We start from the raw sequence: 22,702 nt of genomic DNA, 5'->3' as shown, positions 1-22,702 counted from the left end.
GCCAACTACACTAAGCAAAGTATCTCCCGTGCACATAGCTCCAATTTTTTAGATGAAGCAAATAACGGAGGGCAATTCGGGAGCCCATATGCTGAATTTCATCATCAAAGGCATAACAAATTACTGTCTAAAAAAGAAAAAAATCAATCGACGGATGCCTCTATGCCTTGATGATAATCTATTTCTATCTAGCAAAAAACAAGGACAAGAAAGGAAAAGAAAACCCTGGACTGCCCTGGATTAGCAACTGGAATAGAGAGCAACTAGTTGCAAGGATGATAGCAGAGATAGATGGTCATATGGTAAGCGAACAGAATACCTTCTCTAATTTGGGTGTGTTTTATTTATTTAGATGCTGTAAACTAATATTTCTACTATTTCAGGGCATCGTTAAGATGGAAAAAACAAAAAAAAAAATTGAAACAAATGGAAAAAAAAGAAAAGAAAGAAGAAAAAAAAAAGAAGCCAAGTTCATCGTCTGAGAGTGATCCATCAGAGACTGATGTTGATTTTTCCTCTGAGTCTGAGTTAGAAGAAGACTCAGAGGAACCTAGAAGGAAACAACCCAAAAGGAAGGTCAAAAAGTAAGTAATATTTTTGGGTCTATTTTGTCAGTTTTAGGATGTTTTTCCTAATGATTGCTTGCTTTCCAGAATGGAATCCAGAAAGAGGAAGCAGATTTTAGAGGATTTCAGTTCAGAAAGCAAAAGTGAATCTAATGATGAGTAAGATTCTGAAATTATCATCACTTTCTTTCCTGTTTCTATCAAAATTTAATGTATTAACAGAGGGTTTCTTATTTAATTTCAGGAGTGTGGATCCATTCTGATTGAGGGTGAAGCTCCTGCAGTTCATTCTCCTTAATGATCCTACTCGAAACGCCACAGACAAGGTCGAATCTTCCGGATCAGAGAATGCTACGCCTTTGGATTCTAGCCTCTACCATAAAGACTCTAATCTCCCCATACCTTGGGTTAACTGGCGTCTCGAGAAGTCCCCAATGAAGTCGTGGATTAGCCGTCTAAGAGATGTATAATCAAGCTAGTGGTTCAATGTTTTCCAGTCACGTATTCACACAAACCCAAGAAGAACACAGGTGGTTGTTTGGCACGCGGTCTTAGATTGAAGAACGAAGATAATTGTCACTGGTCATTCCATTCATCAGGTTGAAGAACGAAGATACATCTTAGAATTGGATCAAACACGGATTGAAGAGAAACAGGAATACTTTTATTAATCCATAAAACTCAGCAGGGCTCCTCCCCTCAACCTAGGAGGTTTAAAAACTCATACTGATAGAAAATACAATGTGAAAAATGAAATATGGCATAAAGTCCCCTAAAATTATGTAAAATATCCCTTAAATACTAAACTCATGACTAAAGATTACATAAAAAGGGTAAAACAGTCTCTTAGTGCTTAAATCCACTTCTGGGGCCCACTTGGTGAGTGTTTGGGTTGAGCTTGATTGAGATACACGTGCTAGAAGGGCTCTAAGGCATTGAACGCTGGCTAGGGGCACCTCTTTGGGTGTTTGGACGCTAGTCTCCCCTTGTGGGCACTGGACGCCTGGGCTGGGGTAGATGGCTAGCGTTGAACGTCAGTTTTGGGCCTTCTATTCTAAAGCAAAGTATGGACTATTATATATTTATGGAAAGATCTTGATGTTAGCTTTCCATATCCATTTAGAACGCTCCATTTGAACTTCTGTAACTCCAGAAAATAATCATCCGACTACTTAGTGAAATAATCATCCAGCATTTGTTAATTGTATATACTTAAACTGAATTAAATAAAATAAACATCTAATTAAAAATTAAAATAATCATCTACATACCTAGTGAATTGAATATCCAGCATCTAAATTCATCTTTTAATGTATATACCTTGAAGACGTAAGGGGAGCTAAATCCAAGAAAGATTTGTATTGTGTGAAGTACTAAGCATAAGCTTTATATTTAGCTATCAAATTCAGAAAATGTTATATATTGGACCACATGCAAAGAACACAAGATTTGAACAAGAAGAAACGTGCGTTGTCCAATGTCCATGTAGCTCCATTCAAATTCCAAAGCCATGCTTATACGGATCAATACATTAATCATACACTCACAATTTTGGTGTTATATAGTTAGTAGCTATTGTGTGCTGCTAGGATGTTCGTGGTGCGCAGGGCGAGCAGGGGGGAGGCTGTCAGGCAGCATGGGGTGGCGAGCTTCAACGGCAGCGCTAACGATGGCCGGTGTCGCAGTAGCATGGTGGAGGGCTACATGAGGGAGGACGCGCCTGCTGAGGCACGATTAAGGAGGGCGACGCGAGGGGGGCTTGGTGCAGTGGAGGATGGCAACGCGAGGGAGGAAAAGGAGATGCCGGCGCTGAGAGGAAAGAAGAAGAAGAACGGCGTTGAAAGAGAAATAGAATTAGCATTAATGTTGAAAAAATCATTGTTTTGAAAATCAAACTGGACCATTCAGTTCAACCGGGATAACCGAAAACCAGTTACCAAGCCGGTCTAGATAGGTCTATAAACTGTCTGGCAAAAAACCGGTTACAGAACCGGTCAAAGCAATAGTTAACCAGTAAATCGGAGCAACCGGTCGATTTTTTGGAGGGTTTTCGGTTCGAAAATAAACCTTCCAAAATGGTGTCATTTTATCTTTAAAAAAACAAACAAACAAAAAAACAAAAACGGCAAAACTGAATTGAAAACCATTGTCCCTAAATCAATTCCTTTCATGTTATTCCCGTAAACCCATATCCGCTCCTCTCTTCTCTGAAAGTGAACCATAGAAGCCACCGCCGCCCCCAATCAACGCAGCCATTGCAACCTGCAGCCACCGTATCCCATAGCCACCGCAGTGACGGTTTTGACCACTGCAGCCCCATAGCCCCCACCGCGTCGTTGTCATCACCGAGCTCGCCTTCCCTGTGTTCGCCGGTGTCGCGTCCTCTGTTGTCGCCGTTGCTCGCCTTCCTCCTCGCCAACCTCGCCTTCTCTATGTTAACCGGTAAGCAATAATTAGCCATCTCCTCGGCGTCTGCTTGCTGGTTTAGTGTTTAGGCGTTTAGCACTTGATTTTGATAATACTTGTTATTTGTTAGTAATTGATTTGTTGATTAACTGGATTTTCGGAGGTTATTGTTTGCTGGTTCAATAATTGCTTGCTGAGGTTATTGATTTATCATTTATTTGTTATTTTTAATTTTATGTTCATGATTTTTTTTCTGAGGTTATTGTTTGTTGGTTTAGTAATTATTTGCTGAGGTTATTGTTTACTGGTTTAGTAATTATTTGTTGAGGTTATTGATTTATTTCTTATTTCTGTTCATAATTTTTTTCTGAGGTTATTGTTTCTTGGTTTAGTAATTGTTTGCTAAGGTTATTGATTTTTGCTTATTTAGTAATTGTTTATGATCATATATATTTTTTTGTTGTATATTATAGATGGAACAATCACAAAGTAATCCACAAGCACAAGACAATGCTATTCAAGAATTTTAAATTGGTTCTTCTAGAGGTAAATCTAATCCAGCTTGGCAATATTTTACAGTGAAGTAGGACAAAAATAACAAGGCTCAATATACATGTATTTTCTGCTTGAATACTTACAATGGAGAGGAAATATATAGAATAATATATCACCTTGCAAAAATTTCTGGACAAATTAAGGTTTGTAACAAAGTGACTGAAGATATTGAACTTTAATTCAAAAGGCTCTTGGAGAAAAACAAGAATAAGGAAGAAAAAAGAAAATTTGCAACTGATTGTTACGATGTACCTTTGATGATTATGATTATGATGAGTTGTACCTTTGATTAGTTGAAAACTTGTTTGTTAATGTTTCTTTTGATAGTAGAACATTATGTGTTTATTATTATGTGCATTTTGGTTGTTTTTCGTTATGAACTTTGATGTTTGAAGTTGTTTGTGAATTTTTAATATTAAATTATAATAATTTATTATGTGAAATTGTGAAATTTTGAATTTTAAATTAATTATTATATCATCTTAATCTCTTTTTACTCCTATTATACACATTGTATACTAAAATCATTATCTCCCCATATCATCTTAATCAATTTATTCAAAAGGCTTCCACATGTGCACCGTCAACTAAAAAACCACGGTGCAGCGTATAAGTGCTCGGAGTCAGCCCAACCGTACCGGTTCATGTGAACCGTTTAATTTTCAGCGAGTTTGATCATGGTTGACTGGATGGAGTATTAGCACCTATGATCTTCATGTCGAACTAACTGGTTAAATCACCAGATTTTCAGTCAGAGTGGCCAATCTGATTCGTATTAACAATAATATAGATGCTATGGTTTCAACGAGATTCATATTAACAATAATATAGATGCTAAAGTTTTAAATTATTTGAAATGGCCAAATTTTGTAATATCTTTACTCTCAAGTTACAATTTTATCCTTTGTCTCTTCCGAATCCAATTCCTCTTTTTATTTATTCATTGAATGCAAATATATTGAAACGCAAACTCTTCACAAAATCAAAGCTTAAACTACTCAACCCTACATCCGAGTTAAACAATTGGTGCACGAACATAGCAAAAAGCAAATATTACTAAAAATTAGAAAAAAAAAATGATAATGTCAATCACATTTTTTATGTCACTTCACACATGATTTTTTTCTATTTTATATTTACATGAATTTATAAAAAATAAGAGCGATATTAAAATGGGAGCGAAAATATCCATTCTCGAAATTCAATCGTAACTAAAAGTTCAAAGCATAAAAATCGCAGCTAGGCAACAGCAGACTACCAACCATTCAAAACAAAAGCAAGGAGAAAAGCTGAACTATTACAATCACTAATTCACTAGTTAAGAAGGTCAACAATTTGACCATTTACAATATGACGATAAGCCCCAACTTTAGAAATATCCAAGTTAGGAGCCAACAACTGAATTTGCTGCTTGATATTCTTCTCAACATCAGTCACTCCCTCCAATACTACTATACCAAGTTTTTTATAGTTATCCTTCAAAATACCCATTTCGTCCCTAGAAATCTCCAAGCTCCTCTTGAACTCTGAGGCCTTCTTTTCAGAAGCTTTCAGGTCACAAGATAGTGTCTTTTTCTCCTCTACTAACCTTGACACTTGAGAAGACAATTCAATAGTTTTACTGGATAGCTCAATATTTTGGGCAGTGAGGAAAGCTATCTCTTTTTCTTTAGCTGCAAGCTTCTCCTTCAACTTCTCCAAATCGGAAAAGCTCCTCTCCATGTCGCGACATAAGATTGCCGATTTTAGGAGCATTCGCTGCATCCTACTAATGTTCTCATTAGCAGGAATATTTTCCAACACCTCCACAGTTGATGAATCCAGAAGGTACTGGTCGATAAAACCACCTGCATCAAAAGTATTCTTTAACACGAAACCAAAATCATGGTCGGACACCACTTCACTAGCACAACCTGCCTCAGTATCTTTGCCTTTCTTTCTATTCTTTTCTGGAAGAGAATGAAGTGGTGATGGCGATGGCTCTTCAGGAATATTTTGAATATTAACCGGGATTGGGGACTTGTCTTTAATTATGACATCGGAAGGAGTTTGATTATTAACCGGGAATGGGGTCTCATCTTTAATTATGACATCTGAAGGAGTAGCTGATGAAGATCCATGTTCTCCGGCTGATTCAGTAGTCCCGCTGGTAAGAAGACTCTGATGAATGGCATTGAGACTAGAAATTTTTCTATCCATATCCACTGCATTAAAAATAAAAGGAAAATATGGTGAAAACAAAAGGACAGGAATAATATGAAGTCAATTCATAAATCGGCAACAAAGAATTATTGCAGAATTACTAGAATCTCTACAACTTGTTCTTCTTAATACATCAAAATCAAACTTAGGAGAAGTGCTAAAATGCTAGTTCAAGTTGAATCTCTTTTCAAGTTCCTGGGTCGAGAAAAAGGGTCGACAACCCAGGGTAGCATAAACCTTAAAGTATATTTCTTTGAACTCCTGAAATGAATCTTCATAAAAGCTAAAGATCTTTCTACCCAGATGAGCTCGGAAGGAAAGGTAACCTCGACCATTCATATAGTTAGGAATAGTAAGAATAGCCAAGAAAAAGAAAGAAAGTATGAATATGAATTAGAAGCTCTAAATATTCATATACTAATTCAAAGAAGCAGATGATGGCCCAACTATCTGGGTGGAGTTGAGATAAACCAAATTAACATTGATTCAAAATTTGTCACTGAAATTCAAAAAAAGGAATTTGAACTCCAAGCCACATGAATTTGGTATCATACATCCATATCCAATTCAGAACAACACCAACTCGGGAATTAAAATAGCATATCCTTTCTTCGGAATCAGAAATACCAAATGGTACAGAGCCTCTACGTGGACTTAGACCACAACCCCTGAGGATTCTGAAGATATGTCAAAGTAACTTTGGATGGACTCTCGAGTACTTCAAAAATCCACAATAATCATTTGGGATCACAGTATGGTAAATGTGATTCCACGGTTGAAATAGGTATGTTTTGTGGATTTTTAACGCATGAAAAATAATCATATATTTAACCAGTCCAACACATTAAATTTCAATAAAAATAAACTTTTGAACTGCATTTTTGGTGGTTTACTTTGCAAGAAATTAAGTGGAGTAGCCCACCACACTTACTGGTCGATGCCTGAAAGGTCTTGTTGGGTTGTCTATCGACTTCATCATTACGCTGTATCAGATCTTTCGTGTGCTGGCAGAGCTCTCTATTCTCCAGGATGGCTGAAGGCTTCGGATTAAGCGGGTGTGTATGAGACAATTCTAACTTTGAAACTTTCCATAGACCTGTGGACTTGTCCAACCTTACATAACAACGTGCTTTGCAGCCTACAGATGTGATTGTTTTTGCTCTCTTGGGTGCCCTTTTCTGAGATATACGATGGCCATCTTTATTGCAATGCATGGATTGATTTATAGGTATCTTATCCTTGCTGTGCTTCTCATAATTTGTGTTCCTTATTTTTGGTACAAAACCCATCTTTGCAGCATAACGATGATAATAATTGCGCGCTTCAAGAAGAGTGCCAAAGCACATACCCTCCCTAGGATTCTCACCGACAGGACCCTGAACCACAAAATATGAATATAGCCAAATTTAGAAAAACATTCATAAATATCATAAATTAATATATTACCTTTATGCAAAAATTAATTGGGTTAATATCCAAATTTGTCCATGAAATATAAACTACTCTCCAAATTAGTCTTCAAAAGATTTTGTAAACTACTCTCCAAATTAGTCTTCAAAAGATTTTGTTAATTATATTAGTCTCTAAAAGATACAACTGTAAGTCTGTAAGTCAAATCAATCTTTCTCTCCGTTAGATGATGACTTGTCATATTAAGTGAAACATAGCATGATGACATGGCAAGTCAACCAATCATTTTGTGACACGTCGTATTAACCTGCCATGTCATCATACCATATGTCATATCATCATCTAACTTATAGAAGGACCCATTTGACTTATGTTGTATTTTTCAGGGACTAACATAATTAAAAGAATTTTCATCGAGCAATTTAAAAACTAAGTTATCTTTCATGAAGGAATTTGAGTATTAACTCAAAATTAATTACTAGTTAGTGCAGCAAAGTTTAGTGCAGTGAAGTAAATGTAGACTATCTTGGCCAATACACCAAATACTTGATCTATTCATCCTAATTTACACCTAGTTTCCTTTAAATAGTATTTTCAAACATCCAAAATTTAATCAATTAATATATATAAAGGAACATAGATGAATTCATTTAATCACTAAAAGAATAAAGTCAAAAGACATCCAAATTTGAACCTAGATCTCTATGCATGTCTATAAAATGGTTTGTTTAGAAGTGGTTTTGTTGCAACTAAAAAAACATTGATTCTTATAAAATTCTCATTTTTTGTTTTAATTTGAGTGAACATCCAACTTGGTCCTGTCTATTCTAAATTAGAACAAGGCAACTCCTCTCAAAAAATATACCCACACTGGCCCTGTTCCTCCCAAAAGTGAGCCATCGCAGCCCCTTCATTGTATTCCCTGACCAAACTTGACGGAAAAATCCAGTGACAATTATCGGCACTAATGTGGTGAAGTTGGTGGTGTTGGACGTACACTCGAACCAGCTTAAAAGCCTACCGAACTGCATTGGCTGCTTCTATAAGCTTAAGGTCTTGAATGTCGCTGGAAACCTCATTGAATACCTTCGCAAAACCATTGACAATTACAGATCATTGGAGGAACTGATGAACGCCAACTTCAACAAACTGATGCAGCTTCCAGAAAGCACTTGTTTGGAAGAAGCTATCAGTGAACTCCAACAAGCTCCTCTTCCTTCCATGCTCCACCTCACACCTCACCTCTCTCAAGGTCCTCGACACCCCTCCGCTCCCTCCCTGACAACCTCGAAAACCTCATCAGCCTCGAAACCCTCAACATCAGCCAGAACTTCCACTTCCTCCGCTCTTTCCATTGATCCATTGGCCTCCTCTTCTCTCTCATCGAACTTGACATCAGCTACAACAGGATTACCTCTTTGTCTTCTTCCATTGCCTGCCTCAACAAGCTCCAGAAGCTCTGTGTTAATGGTAATTCGTTCATGTCGCCGCCACCGGAAGTGGTGGAACAGGGCTTGTATGCCGTGAAAGGGTACCTCTGCCAGAAGATGAACTCTTCGTCATCGTCTCGTCTCATGAGAGCCCATCAACAAAGAAGAAGTCATGGGTTGGGAAGCTGGTGACGTATGGAACTTTCAGTAGAGGAGAAATCAGGAGTAGTGGGATTTTTCTATCAAGTTTGGCCAAGGGATATGATGGAAGGGCTGCGATGCTCACTTTTGGGACAGACAGGGCTGACATGGATGTATTTTTTTTACAAAAGTCGCCTTTGTCCTAATTTAGAATGGACAGGAATCAAAATGGTATTCACTCTTTTAATTTAGTCTCTATAAAATTTCTCTTTATAAAATTTAGAAGATCTCTAATTTAATAGCTACCGTTAGTTTGCTCTGTGCCAAGAAGTGCATGGCATCTAACATGTTACGTTAGTACTTAACGGAGCAAACCGGAGCAAACCAAAGAGAGAGACTAAAATAGAGGCCTTTTGAATTTTATAAAAACCAAAGACCAAAACACAAATAATTTTATAACAAAAAAAATTATTTAAATCTAAGAAAATCAATTATGCATTTTAATTGCAACATTGCACCCCACATCCAATGGGACATACACTACAAATCATCATTATTCCATAAACTCTCTCCTTTTCTTTGCATCCAATAGTGTGAGTTTCAAATTTAAATTTAATGCGTGTAATTTATTTTCATATAAAAATAATTACATGAAAGAATAACTTATCAACCTAGTGAAAAAGTCAAATATTGAAAAAGCATTATCTACTTAGGACTTTACAGATAAAAACTATGAACTAATGGCTTAGTAGATAGTAGATAGTAGAATGTATGTAAAGCACAAAAATAAAATTAATAGAATCAGCAAACATATACCTCATCAGCGGTTGTTCTGAGATCTCCTATATCGTTGTTTGATTCCCTATGACCAGCCTCGTTACACAAGTGGAAGCCAGCTTCATCGACGTCCAACTCCTCTGCCAACGGTTTTGTGTTGAGGTCCATCTCAAATGTATGTTATGGTATTAAACTATTAATAGAGACAGTTGAACGATGATGGTGTGATATCGTAAACGTATAATTGAAAAAATGAGTGGAATAATAATAAGATGCTAATCGTGTAACAATGGTGGAGTATTATGGAGGCAAAATGGTAACAACCGAAAATCAGAAGAATTGAGAATAGCGCAGATCATAATTTAATTTAAATGAATTAATCAATTATTAGCCTGTGAAAATTGATTTGAATCAGATTTTAACGTGACGTAAATACGTAATGTGAGGAATTAAAAACCGTACAAAGCAAATAACAGGGGGAGGGGCGAAAATCTCTCAATACTGGTTTGAGGAAGAGCTTGGGGAAAATATTATTTATAACAATATATAATGTCAAAACAGAGTTTTTGGTGTCTAATTTTATATTCCAATATTGTCCTTAATGATAGAAATTTTCCGTACATGCATGCGTCATTTATTCTATAACAATATAACAATATATAATGTCAAAACAGAGTTTTTGGTGTCCAATTTTATATTCCAATATTGCCCTATATGCATGCGTCATTTATTTTAAATAAAAAAACTTCCACAGTTAACAACAACACATATTCTTATATCTCATTTTCATTCTGTGTTTTCACTAATAACCGTTGAAACGCGTAACCTCTTCTTCAATTATTCATTTCAATAATTTATCCTTTTCAATTATTTTTAATTCTCTTTTCCATTCTGAATGTGCTTCTCTTAATATAACAATTATTTGGATGAGTTTTTGTGGTTTTATGAACTAAATAACGACGATGCCAAATGTTGATTTTCGATGCCATGTATGAAAGGAGGAAAAGAATAATTAGCAGTGATAAATAATTTTTTATAGATCTTATCATTTTGTTTTAGATATATTTTTTATGTGAGTACTTTATACTAAGAGTTTGATCTCATTCTTCTGTTATTAATTTTTTTATCTCATTATTGGATTCGTAGTGCTTTTACTCTCACCACTAGATGCACTTTTCTATATTTTTACTATTGCCATCTTTCTCCTTCTTTCAACATCGTAATTGTATCGTCTCCATTCACTACAATTACAAATTATTACTTTTTAGTTAAATCTCATTTTTTTAAATTGTTTTGTATTGAATGATATTATTTTTTTATTTTTTAAATTATTGATTATGTAAAGTATTGTAATTAAAATTTGAGAACATAAATATTTATTTTTAAATTAAATTAAATAAATTATATAACAAAAAATTTAATAATTTTGTATTCCACAATATTGTTTGGTATATAACCCTGATTATTTGATGAGTTTAATTTTAATAGCGTTGTATAATTTGATGCATGTGAAACTATTTTACACTAATAGAACATCAAAATTAAATTCTTATTTGATTAACATAGAAAAGACACAAAACAAAAAAAATGCACCTACCAATAATTTTTTAAAATATTAATATGTTTATTTCCTAAACAATTAATGATGTAAAGTATTGATATTCAAGTAAATACAAATTCGTCCATATTTAAATTAAAATAAATAACTTATATTGCAAAACAAATTTATTAATTTAATACTATTCATTTGACATATGATACTAATTATTAGATTGGCATATAAAAAACGCAAAAAAATGTGTAAAAAAATTTTCATGGATATTTTGCTAATTCTTTTTAAAATTTTTACTCAATTTTATGTTGGTTAATATTATTTTTATATTGAATATTAGATAACATATAACATTGAAGATGTGGTAGGATAAAAATATTTATTAATTAATTTTTTAAATAACCTGATAACACAATAAACATCTAAATTTTTTATTATATATTTTTTAACGTTTCAACTTTTACGATATTATACAGCCTAATTTAGATAGCCAAAACATAGTAAAATAAGTAACAAGAAGATATAGAATTTTATTTTTTGTTATGTGGTACAAAGATGATATAATAATATAATAAACTGTAATATTCTGGTACAAAAGAACATATCAAGAGCCTTCTATTTTTTTATTTTAATTTTGTTAAAAATACTAATATCATTTACTTTTAACTTTTAACTTTCAAGATAAATGTAAAGATGTGACCTTTTATACATTAGATAATTTAAAAAATTTATTATAGAAGAAGTTAAGAATATGAGTGAGTGAGAGACAGAAAGAATTTTTTAACATATTAAATTTGCGTTATATCAAATGATGATTAAGAAACAAATTAAAACTCTAGATTCAAAAAAATGTCTCTCTTTTTATAGTGTTTCACCTTAAATAATTATTTTTTATAGATAGTATTTAAGTGACAAACAAAATAATAAGAAGGTTCGTATTAGATTATGAAAACTAATGTCATCCTTATAGTAGGATCGCATTATTTCAAAACATGCAAAATATTATAATAAACTATAGTTTAATTAATAAAATATAGTTTAATTAATATAGTTTAAACAAACGTACAAATAAAAGTAGTCAAATATAAGAAACAATAACAGTCTTTTATTCTAAGGGCCTATATTAAATCGCAACTTAAATTTATAATTATTTGTTAAAAACTTACAATAATGTACTATTTTTATTAAATTAGTTAAAAATAATATATTTTGATATTATTTTTATGGATTATTGACATCAAATTTTGATAATTTGAGTAAAAATTTTGAATGTTTTATGTCGTACATCTTTTTTAATAGAATAATAAGACAACTTAAAATGTATATCAAGAAAAAACTATTATTTTTATACATCTAGATATTCAAAAGACACAAAAACTAATTCTTTTAACAACACTTTGGGTTTGTTTGGGTGAGCTTTTAAGAAAAGATCTTTTTTTTGAATTATCTTTTTTTAAAAGATCTTATAGAGAAGTAAAAGTAATTTTATGTTTGGATATCTCATGTAAAAAGGTCTTTTTATCAATCAATTATGTTTGGGTATAACAATATAAAAATACTTTTTTGTTTATTTATTACATGAAAAACATCTTTTTTTATTTTACTAGTACTTTTACTTTTATTACTAGAAATTTGTCAAACACATTAAAAAATAAAAAAAAAGATCTTTTTTCATTAAAAAAAGATCTTTTTTTAACAAAATAATGGCGCCCAAACATGCACTTTAATGACTCATAAAAGTTAACACAATAAATGATTATAGATCAAAGTGATAGACAAGATTGAAAGTTGTGATAATGGTACTTGATGATCATTAATTACGATCGGGTGAGGAGAAGGTGGGAGAAGAAGAACAAAATAAGAAGGAGAACAAGGCAATAATAGTGTGTGATATAGAAAATAATAGTAAGAGAAAATAATAGTGTATGATACAATGAAAAAATATAATAAAGTATAAATTAATAATTTTAAAAAATAATAAAATTAAAGATTAGAAAAGCGGCTGATCGTGCCTGTTGAGCCGCTAGTAATATTATAATTATAATACGAAGAATGCTATCACCTAACACCTATCAAAATTTATTATTTATAGTAATTAATTAGGCATTAACATTTAATAGGTTTTGGCGGCTGCCTTTTATTTTTTAATCGTGTATTTATGATATTTTGAATAACTAATTTCCATATTTAGTAAAAAGAAACTAATGTTCATATTTATAATGAAATATTTGCAATATTTAAAAATCAAAATAATTTGAAAACTTTCTACTTTTCGTAATCATTCTTTATTTTCAAATTAAGTCTGCGTGTCAAATACATTTTATACACGACACTCATCGACAGTCGTCCGACACACGTGTCTGTTGTGTCCAACTGTGTCTTAATAAAAAAATAAAAAAATTTTCTCCAAATACGCTTAGACACACCTAAATAGCATTACGTGTCAGTATGTTCTATCTTATTCTTAAGATATATTTTTGAAATGAATTTAGATATAGTATATATTATTATTTATCAAAATAAAAAATATTTTAAATTTTTAATATAATTAAAATAAGACATTAAAAATAATTTAAAAAATTAATTTATATTTTAATATTAATAAAATATAAAAATATGATTACGATTTTATATGTACGTGTATCCATTTGCTTTTCGGCATATCACCTGTCGTGTCGTGTCCGTCCATCAGACCCACAAGATGGCATCCACAACCGCCCATTATTCTAGGTAGTTACGAACCACAACCAAACAGTAAAAGTTTAAGCTTTTTACACACACCCAATGTCCTAATTTCATTCAGCATTAGAATAATTACAGCGAAATCAAGTGAAGGGAAGTGGTAAAAGAAAAAAGGTGAAACGAAAAAAGAATAGCACAATTTTTTTTTTGGACATGAGAATAGCACAAGTTTAAAACCTTGAATTGTTATACTACTATAGTATATGTAATTGTTGCTGCGTATAAAAGAAATAGAGAATGTAATCCTCACCAGGCTTAACCCATATCTCATGATGGGGTTTGGCTCCGGAGCTTTCTGCCTTTTCTTCCATTGTCGATATGAAATGCCTTTTCTTTCTTGGAAAATGAAAGCGTTTTACAAATATTAGTCTTTTGTGAATATAAGAAGAGGGTTTATATACAGATTGAAAAAGAAAGAAAAGCGTGCAAAGGAAGAATTACGTTTTGATAATCAAAGAGGGTAATGGTGTGGTGAGGGTGACGGTGGTAGTGGGGGTGGTTAGTGAATTGTGAAGACTTAAAAGGAAGAACGGGGTGATTTACCAAAAATTAGGAAATAAGATTGATTGATTTGGAAATAAAATAATGGTTAGAGAAAAATATAATGATACTTCTTTTAATATTAGAATAATTTTTACAATAAAAAAATATTAGAATAATTTTGTTAATTAAAATTAGGGTAAAGTATATTTTTTGTCCCTGAAGTTTGATAAAAATTTTAAAAATATTCTTAAATTTTATTTTGTTTTAATTTTGTCCCAAAAGTTTTTTATTTACATCAAATATACCCTTGACGACTAATTTTTCAAAAAATTTAAGACCAATTCAACAACAATTTTATAAGAACAACTCTCAATACAAGCAAATCAAGCATAATTTTCATGCATTATTGTTAGATTGGTCTTAAAATTTTTTAAAAATTTTGCCGTCGAGGGTATATTTGATGGAAATCGAAAACTTTTGGGACAAAATTGAAACAAAATAAAATTGAGGGGTATTTTTAAAATTTTTGCCAAACTTTAGAGACAAAAAATATACTTTACTCTTAAAATTATTTTTCATATGTCAATTTTATTTCATTCAATAAATTTATTCGCATTTAATGTTAATTCTACATTAAATGTACATTTATGTTGATTCTACATTAAATGTGCAATTTTATTATGTTTGAATAATTTTAAGATGATTTAAAATATTATTAAAAAAGAGTAAATTTTTTTTATAGGTGTTAGGTTAGAAGAGTGAAATCCAAAAAAATATCTTAAGGAGTTGGATTTTTTTTAAGTGAAAATTAAATTGATGAAAGTAGATTGGTTGAATTTAAAGTGCAGTGAATATCATTTAGTTAAAAATGAACCAAACTATATATTCTTTCACTAATTTCACATTCATATGTTATAAGCACTCTTTTATGTAAATACGTCTTTGACTTAAACACCCGGAACAATGTCAAAAGTGCTTCTTTAATTTGTAGAGATCGACTTCCTTTCTATACCCACTTTTAGTTAAAGAAACTTAAAATACCGAAAATATTCAAAAATACATTTTGCTAATTATCTCATTTAATAATTAACTTTAGAAAAAAAGGAGTAGGATGAATACAGTATTGTAATAATTGGATGATGTATTTTCTCTTTAAAATAGCTTGGGACTGAAAAGAATTCAACTCACTACTCTCAAAAAAGACTTTTCTCTAAAACTTTGGACTTTTTTTTATGCTTTGCTCTAGTTCTTTTCATTGTTCTTCATTTTGTTCATTAAATTTCAAAAAGAGAATTTATAAAAGTAATATATAAGTGTTCTACTGAAATACCTGAGAGCAAGATATACTTAAATTTTGTCCATTTTAAAAGAATTCATTCATCCTCGTATGACACTAGTGAATGTCTCAATATTTTTTCTCCACCATCATTTTATATCTTTAGTTTGTGCATTGCTTATTTGTCAATAATAGAAGTGTTTTCCTCAGAAGTTTACCTAACTTTAATTTTTCTTTACTTAATTTATATCACAAAATTATACCCAAATTATTTTACAACTCCACTAGGGAGGGACACATCAACACAATGGTAGAGCCTAACAATACTTATCTCAGAGAGAATTAGCTACATAGACAGCGTTCAATAACCCAGAAGAAGACTACATGGAGCAGCAGAATCTGGTTTAGGAGGAGGAGGAACTTTCGTTTATAAAAATCTTTTTACATTCCATACTAGAAGTACTACTGGTCTGTACATTCACATTACTATTTTTGTTCATGTGTACAACCATATATACACAACCTGGTAAAGATGCAAGCTTTGATTACTGAAATAATGACTAGGAACTAAATGAGATATAGAATTCCTTCGCCACCTCCAGTCATGAATCAGGAGCATGTGGAGGAAGACAATAATAACCATATTATTCGCAGAGAGTTAGCACGTATTCTAAAGAAAAAAGAAAAGACAAATAAACCCACTAGAAAAATAAATCTACCATTCAAACACTATATTCTAGCAAAATTACATCCTAAGCGGTACCAATCGCATACCTTTCACAAGATTGATGGTACGAAAAGTGCCAAGAAATACATCATATCATTCATAAATGATCCCAGAGTGCTCAAGTACCATCAGGAGTTTGAAATCAGGAAGTTCTCAAAGTCTTTGATGAGAAGAGCGTTCACCTAGTATGTTAAGCTGAAAGCCAATAACATAACACTTGAGAGCAATTGGTGATAAAATTCTGTAATAAGTTTTTGGAAATGGAACTCTCCATGCATATCACGGACTTAGAGAGAGTGAAACAAGGACAAGGAGAATGATTGATAGCATTTATCAAAAGATGTTGATATCAAGTCTTACTTTGCATGGACACCCTCTAAGATTCCCAATTTTAGTGTACAAGTGTATTAGAAATGTGAAACATGGGTCTCAATTCTCAAATTTATTTTTTTCATAAGCAATATAAACACCTTCGTTAAACTCTTAAACAAAGCACCTAAAATAACTAAGGCAATGAAGCGTAGTAAAAGGAGATCTAAAAAAATTTTTTTGTCTAGAGAAGTGTGTTACTGATGGCAGAAGCAGAAAGTGTTCCTATTCTAAAGGTTCTAACAGAAATAGTCTTCCACCTCTGCTACCCCTCTCCAAATCTCAAGCCATAGTGATCGTAAATGGGTGATTTTAGAATAATACATTGAATACAAAATAGATAAAGAACCACCAACCCTTGAAGACTTGAGCGAATGAGTGCCTAAAATACTGCATGCTGCGAAATGTGTTTCATAAGCAAGTAAAAGAAAGGAAGATACTGCTAAATGGAAAACAAAGTCAAGTAAGTGTAAAGAACGTCTCTTTTTTCTAACATGACATTGGAATAATAAGTGTTGCAAGAGAGGTAATACTGATTGAGATTGTAGACAAGGCAGAAGGAATGATCACCATAAAAGAATCTTTAGATGAAAACACATTGGCGAGAAGTCTTTTAAAATTTTAAAGATGTAAAATTATATTCAACCAACATAGGATGGACATTCTTATTTCATTTGATGAAGTATATAAAAGTATTGCTCAAATTGTTCTAACTGAAAAATCAAATTTTTTATGATTATGCTAGCCAAATATAATAAAACTTAAACAAAACATGATGAAAACTATATGAAAATGATGCCAAAAAGCGTATAAAATACCCGCTCATCACCTCGCAATATCATATTCTATTTGGTGAAGTATATGAAAGTATTTTATGATATTCTAAGTTTACAGGTTTGAAAGAATACAAATATTAAACACTCCATTAATAAACTGCTCTAACTAAAATAATTTATTATCAAATTTCTCATGATTATGCTAGGCAATTAATTTTTTAATATTTTTAAATATCCATTTTCTAGTTATAAATGATTATTATTCATAGTTTCTAATTCATTTTTTTATTTGTGTTAATATTGAAGATATTTACAAATGAGAATATGACTTTTTAAGTCCCAAATTAAAGGATTTTTGTTATAAAATTTTTATAGTTAATTTCAGAAGTAATAGTTCAATTTTCTATAGTTAATTTCAGAAGTAATAGTTCAATAATAGTTCAATATACATGAGAGAGGTGAGATGAGTTACTTGAGAAGAAAGAAGAATCACATTTAGATACAAATATAAAGAACACTTGATATCTCAAGACACTCTAACGAGCATAATAATATAAAATATACAATTTGAAAAAGCATTTTGTACCCTTAGGTAGCGTTTGTTTTGAGGTACTGGAACAGAGACTAAGAGACTGAGACACAGTATCATGTTTGTTAGCTCAGAGATTGGTACTAAAATTTCTGTCTCTATCCCTAAAATTTCAGTATTTCAGTACCTCCAAAAAGAAGGGACACAAGGGACTGAAATTTTTAGAGAAGAAGATTGAAATTTTAATAACATTTTATACCTAAAATACTCTCATTTCAATTAATTAATTCCAATTTTATCCTTTGTGCAAATTAAATTAGAGTTTTATTCTTATTTCAATTTCTGTCTCTCACTTTACACCAAACAGAATACTGAAATTTATTTCGGTCTCTGTCTCTTAGTCTCTGTCTCTCAGTCTCAGTCTTTCAGTCCCCATCTCTCTACCAAACGCTACCTTAAAGACTTCATGGGACTTATGATTCTACTTTAGTATAATTTTATTATTATGAATAATTTTAAGATGACTTAAAATATGGACAAAAAAAACACAATTTTTTTATAGGTGTTGGGTCAAAAAGATTATACTTAAAAAGAACACTCTAAGGAGTTGAATTTCTCTTTAAGTGAAAACTAAATTAATAAAAAGTGGATAGTTGAATTTAATGTATAGAGAATGTCATCTAGTTAAAAATAAACCAAATTAGATGCCTCTTTATTAATGTCACATGTTATGAACACTGTTTAATCTATACACCTTTTTTATATGAACATCCAAGGCCGTATTAAAATTGCTACCTTAATTTGTGGAGATCAATTTCCTTTTTATATCCATTTTTAGTTAAAGAAATTTAAAATAATACGAACATTAAAAAGCGCATTTTGCTAATTATCCAATTTAGTAACTAGTCTTGGGCGAAGAGAAATATGATGAATATGATATTGTAACTATTAAAATTAAATAATGTACTCTCTTTTTAAAATGGGTTGAGATTATAAAAAGGGGATTTAACCCCACTACTCTCAAAAAATACTTAAAAAATACTTTTCTAAAACTTTGGAAATAATCTCTTTTCTTTACTTTCCTCTAATTTTTTTTTTATTGTTTTTTATTTTAGGCTTACTTAGTCTACTAATCCCTATAATTTTACCAAATTTTGTAATTAGGTCCTACAATTTTTTTCTTTTCAATTAGGTATACTATTTTTAATTTTGTAATTAGGTTTTTTTTTATATAAAAAATTGTTAACATTAACGGAATATTTCTTCCAAAAAATATGTGGTCAAAGATTTAATTAGGTTCTTAATTATAGAAATATTCAGTTAACTCTAATATAATTTATAGTAAGAATGATCTAATTACAAAATTGAAAGTAGTATACAACCCCAATTAAAAAAAAATATAAGTACCTTATTAAAAATTTCGGCAAAACTATAAAGATCAACAGAGTAATTAAACCTTTATTTTATTCATCAAATTCAAACAAGAGAATTTATAAAATTAGTATATTAGAACACCAAATAGTAAGTTATACCTAAATTTTGTCCACTTTAAAAGAACTCATTTATCATCTTGTGATATTAGTGAAGATCGTAATATTTGTTTTCCACCATTATTTCACATTTTTAATTTTTGTGTTACTTATTTATTAATAGCAGATGTATTTTTTTCAGAAATTTTTTCTCTCCTTAATCTCACTCCTTAATCTTTTTTACTTAATTTATTTTCACAAAACTACACTCAACTCAAATGCATATTTTATATTTTAACATATATTTTATGATTAATTTGGTAACTAAATTTTTATATACACATGTAAAAAATATCAATTCTAAAATAAAAGAATAAGTTGAGCAACAAAATTAAATTACTCTAATGGTTATCTCATTGGTACATTTAAATAAGTGAAAATTTTCAATTTTATCTTTAATAAATTATTTTTGTCAAAGTTATACCATTTTTTTTTATTGAAAATTGGTCTAATTTAAACTACAGGCAAAAATTGTAATAAAGAGAATAGGAAGTTTTAACTTTAATAAAATGACTTAAACATAAAAAAACTAAAAAAGTAAAATAAAAACTCAAGGGTCTCATCTTCTCTCACGCACATTTTTCCTGGCCATTTTCACTATAGTTGTTGAAGGGGTGGTTCTATCTTCAAATACCCAGGCGTTTCTTGCTAATCAGATTTGCCATAAGAGGTTTGCTGCTACTGCTCTTTTTTCGTTCGGATTTTCCTCCATTTTCAGTTCTTCTTCCGAGACGAATCCACCACTTCTATGGTTCTCGAGCTTGAATCGACCATGGCAGATTTGAACATTTCTAAACTTCAATCACATCTGAGCACTCCTAAAAATAATAAAAAAAAAATACTTTCTTGTGACTGATTGTATTTTGGGTACTAGGATTCGATGGATTGTATTCGGGAGTTCAACCTTTCTTTCACAAGGAGTCCTCCATGCATCAATTTTCAGAGCCAATGTTTTATTTTTGGTTGATAATTAATTTTTCATATGCCCCTCCATAAGTCCTTTCCTTTGCATTCTTCTGGCAGGTATTCAGATGGTGGGTGGTAGAAGTTAAATGTATTTTGTTTCCTGAAGCAACAGTGAAGCCGTCCCCTTTCTCCAACACCCAGGTAACTCTATCCTCTGTCTCATGAATTGGAGTGTTGATTATTGTTGTAACTATTTCTGGATTGAAATTGGACTGAATTAAGTTCTAGTTTCATTTTCTGTTTGAATGTTGTAATTGTGAAACCCATTCTAGATTAGCAGTCATTGCAGTGGTAGTAATAGGAGTAATTAAAACATAATCCTTCACCCATGAGTCTTCTCGGATTCTGATGTTAAATCCGCTTCCTACTTCCCATAGTATACCTTTTTCTAGCACCTTTTTGCCCTCGATAATACTCATCCAACCCCATGATGGGTTATTACTAACCTCTGCTCTTAGGAAGCTTGAATATCTGTAATATTTGCTCTGTAACACTTTACTGATGAGAGAATTAGGTCTGAAAATTAACCTCTAACCTTGCTTTGCGAGCATGGCAAGATTAAAAGCCTTCAAATCTTTAAAGTTTAGTCCCTCCTTGCATTTTTGGTTTGCAAGAAATTCTCTATCTGATCCATTGCATCCTGTTTTCTGATCTTTTTTTCCCACCAAAACTGGAGTATGCCTCTCCGGATCTCTTCCATTAGTGTCTCTGATAACTTGAAGCAACTTAGTGTGTATATAGGTATCGCCATTGCCACCGCCTTAATAAGCACTTCGCGTCCACTAGAAGATAATAGAGCCCTCTTCTAGTGGCTGAGCTTCTGAAACACCCTATCTTTAATGTATAGTTAAAAGTCACTTTCTTTGATCTCTAAATCACTGTCAGTAAACCCAAATATTTGTTTTGATTACCAATATGAGGGACAAGGAGAATCTCCGCCAAATGGTCTTGGACTGGAATTGGTGTGTTCTTACTAAAAAAGACTGATGATTTGTCCACGTTTACCTTTTGGCCACTAATTTCTTCGTAAGTCTGTAGAATCTGTAGCAATCTCTTGCACTTTACTTCTGAAGCTTTGCTAAAAGGAATTGAATCATCTGCGAAGAAAAGATGATTGATTGTCAGACACCTCTGATTGAGTCTCAAACCAGATATTTTCAGCTCTTGTTCTTCTCTGTGGAGCAGATGGGAGAGTCCCTCTGTGCAAAACAAAAATAGGTAGGGAGATAGAGGATCACCTTATCGTAGTTCTCTACATGGTTTAAAATAACCATGAGGTTGTCAATCCACAATAACAGAGTAAGATACCGTCGTCACAAGTTCCTCAATCCACTTTATCTATCGATCACAGAAACCTAGCTTCTTCATCACCTTCTAAACAGAACTCCATTCTACCCTATCATAAGCCTTGCTCATATCCAGCTTTAATGCCAAATCATAATCTCCATGCCTTTTATTTTTGAGAAAATGCATGAATTTGTGTGCAATTAGAACATTATCAATGATCATCTTACCCTTTATAAAAGCATTTTGAGAGTCACTGATTAGTCTATTCATAACTGATTGAAGTCTATGCACCAGAATTTTAGATATGAATCATATGATCTTATAGAAAACAGAGCTAAGACTAATCGGTCTAACTTGTTTTATAAAGCTAGTGGCCGGCACCATAGGTATGAGACATGAGTATGGTTAAAAGCTTTTAAAATTTTACCTCCGTTGAAAAAGCTTCTAACAGGTGCTGTCACATCTCCTTTTATTGTACTCCAAAAGAATTGTAAAAATTTTGCTGTGAATCCATCATCTCCCAGAGCCAAAAAAGGGTTGATGGAGAAGACTGCTGCTTTAATTTCATCTTCAGTCACTGGCCTACACAACATTCTATTAGTGGCTGCATTTATTTTTTAGCGTCTTCCATCCAATTCTGCAGTTGGGTCTTTAGGATAGCTTGTTGTGAATAGATTTTCAAAGTATTATTGTGCAACTTTCGCTATTTCTACTGGTTCCTTTGCCATATTCCCCTCCTTGTCCTCCGACTCCTTTATTCTATTTTTTCGGTTCCTCGTTTGAAACTTAGAATGAAAAAATTTAGTATTTCTATTGACCCAGTTGAGCCATTGCACCCTAGACTTCTCCCTCCAATACCGCGAGTATTTCACATATTATCGTCACGCGATAATAATCTAAAATCAATGGGTCATTTGACTATTTAAAAGAGTTTTAAAATTTCCTCAATTTGTTTTTTTTTTTTTTTTTTGATTTTCCA

General features: G+C 31.9%; 2 protein-coding genes across 6 annotated transcripts in view; both read right to left on the bottom strand.

Moving 5' to 3' along the window:
- The window catches only part of LOC107611084, an 11,216-nt gene extending 9,138 nt beyond the window's left edge, over positions 1-2,078 (bottom strand). The window contains exon 1 of the mRNA XM_021108251.1: positions 1,995-2,078. Coding sequence (XP_020963910.1) covers positions 1,995-2,078 — 84 coding nt within the window. The remainder of the gene's footprint in view (positions 1-1,994) is intronic.
- LOC107611085 lies at positions 4,693-14,261 on the bottom strand. Of its 5 annotated transcripts, none has more exons than XM_021109468.1 (4): positions 14,032-14,261; positions 9,527-9,627; positions 6,652-7,105; positions 4,693-5,731 (listed from the first exon to the last, which is right to left on the bottom strand). In XM_021109468.1, exons 1-4 carry the CDS (start codon positions 14,090-14,092, stop codon positions 4,842-4,844), a joined length of 1,506 nt encoding a protein of 501 aa, XP_020965127.1. In that variant the 5' UTR covers positions 14,093-14,261; the 3' UTR covers positions 4,693-4,841. The 5 variants fall into 5 exon arrangements, with proteins under 5 accessions (XP_020965127.1, XP_020965129.1, XP_016168533.2 ...); XM_021109470.1 differs by having other exon boundaries at positions 9,527-9,680; positions 14,032-14,260; XM_016313047.2 differs by having other exon boundaries at positions 6,661-7,105; positions 14,032-14,257.

Source organism: Arachis ipaensis, chromosome B08, assembly GCF_000816755.2.
Source record: "Arachis ipaensis cultivar K30076 chromosome B08, Araip1.1, whole genome shotgun sequence".
Taxonomy (NCBI): domain Eukaryota; kingdom Viridiplantae; phylum Streptophyta; class Magnoliopsida; order Fabales; family Fabaceae; genus Arachis; species Arachis ipaensis.
The sequence above is the reverse complement of the archived record's forward strand: the minus strand, read 5'-3'. Positions and strand labels throughout refer to the sequence as shown.

What these genes read in the sequence shown, in the direction of transcription:
- LOC107611085 (XM_021109468.1), bottom strand. Translation starts at nt 14,092, where the DNA reads ATGGAAGAAAAGGCAGAAAGCTCCGGAGCCAAACCCCATCATGAGATA. An exon ending in TGAGATATGGGTTAAGCCTG is followed by an intron (nt 9,628 to 14,031) that starts GTGAGGATTACA and finishes AACCGTTGGCAG; the next exon opens with AGGAGTTGGACGTCGATGAA. An exon ending in TCAGAACAACCGCTGATGAG is followed by an intron (nt 7,106 to 9,526) that starts GTATATGTTTGC and finishes TTTGTGGTTCAG; the next exon opens with GGTCCTGTCGGTGAGAATCC.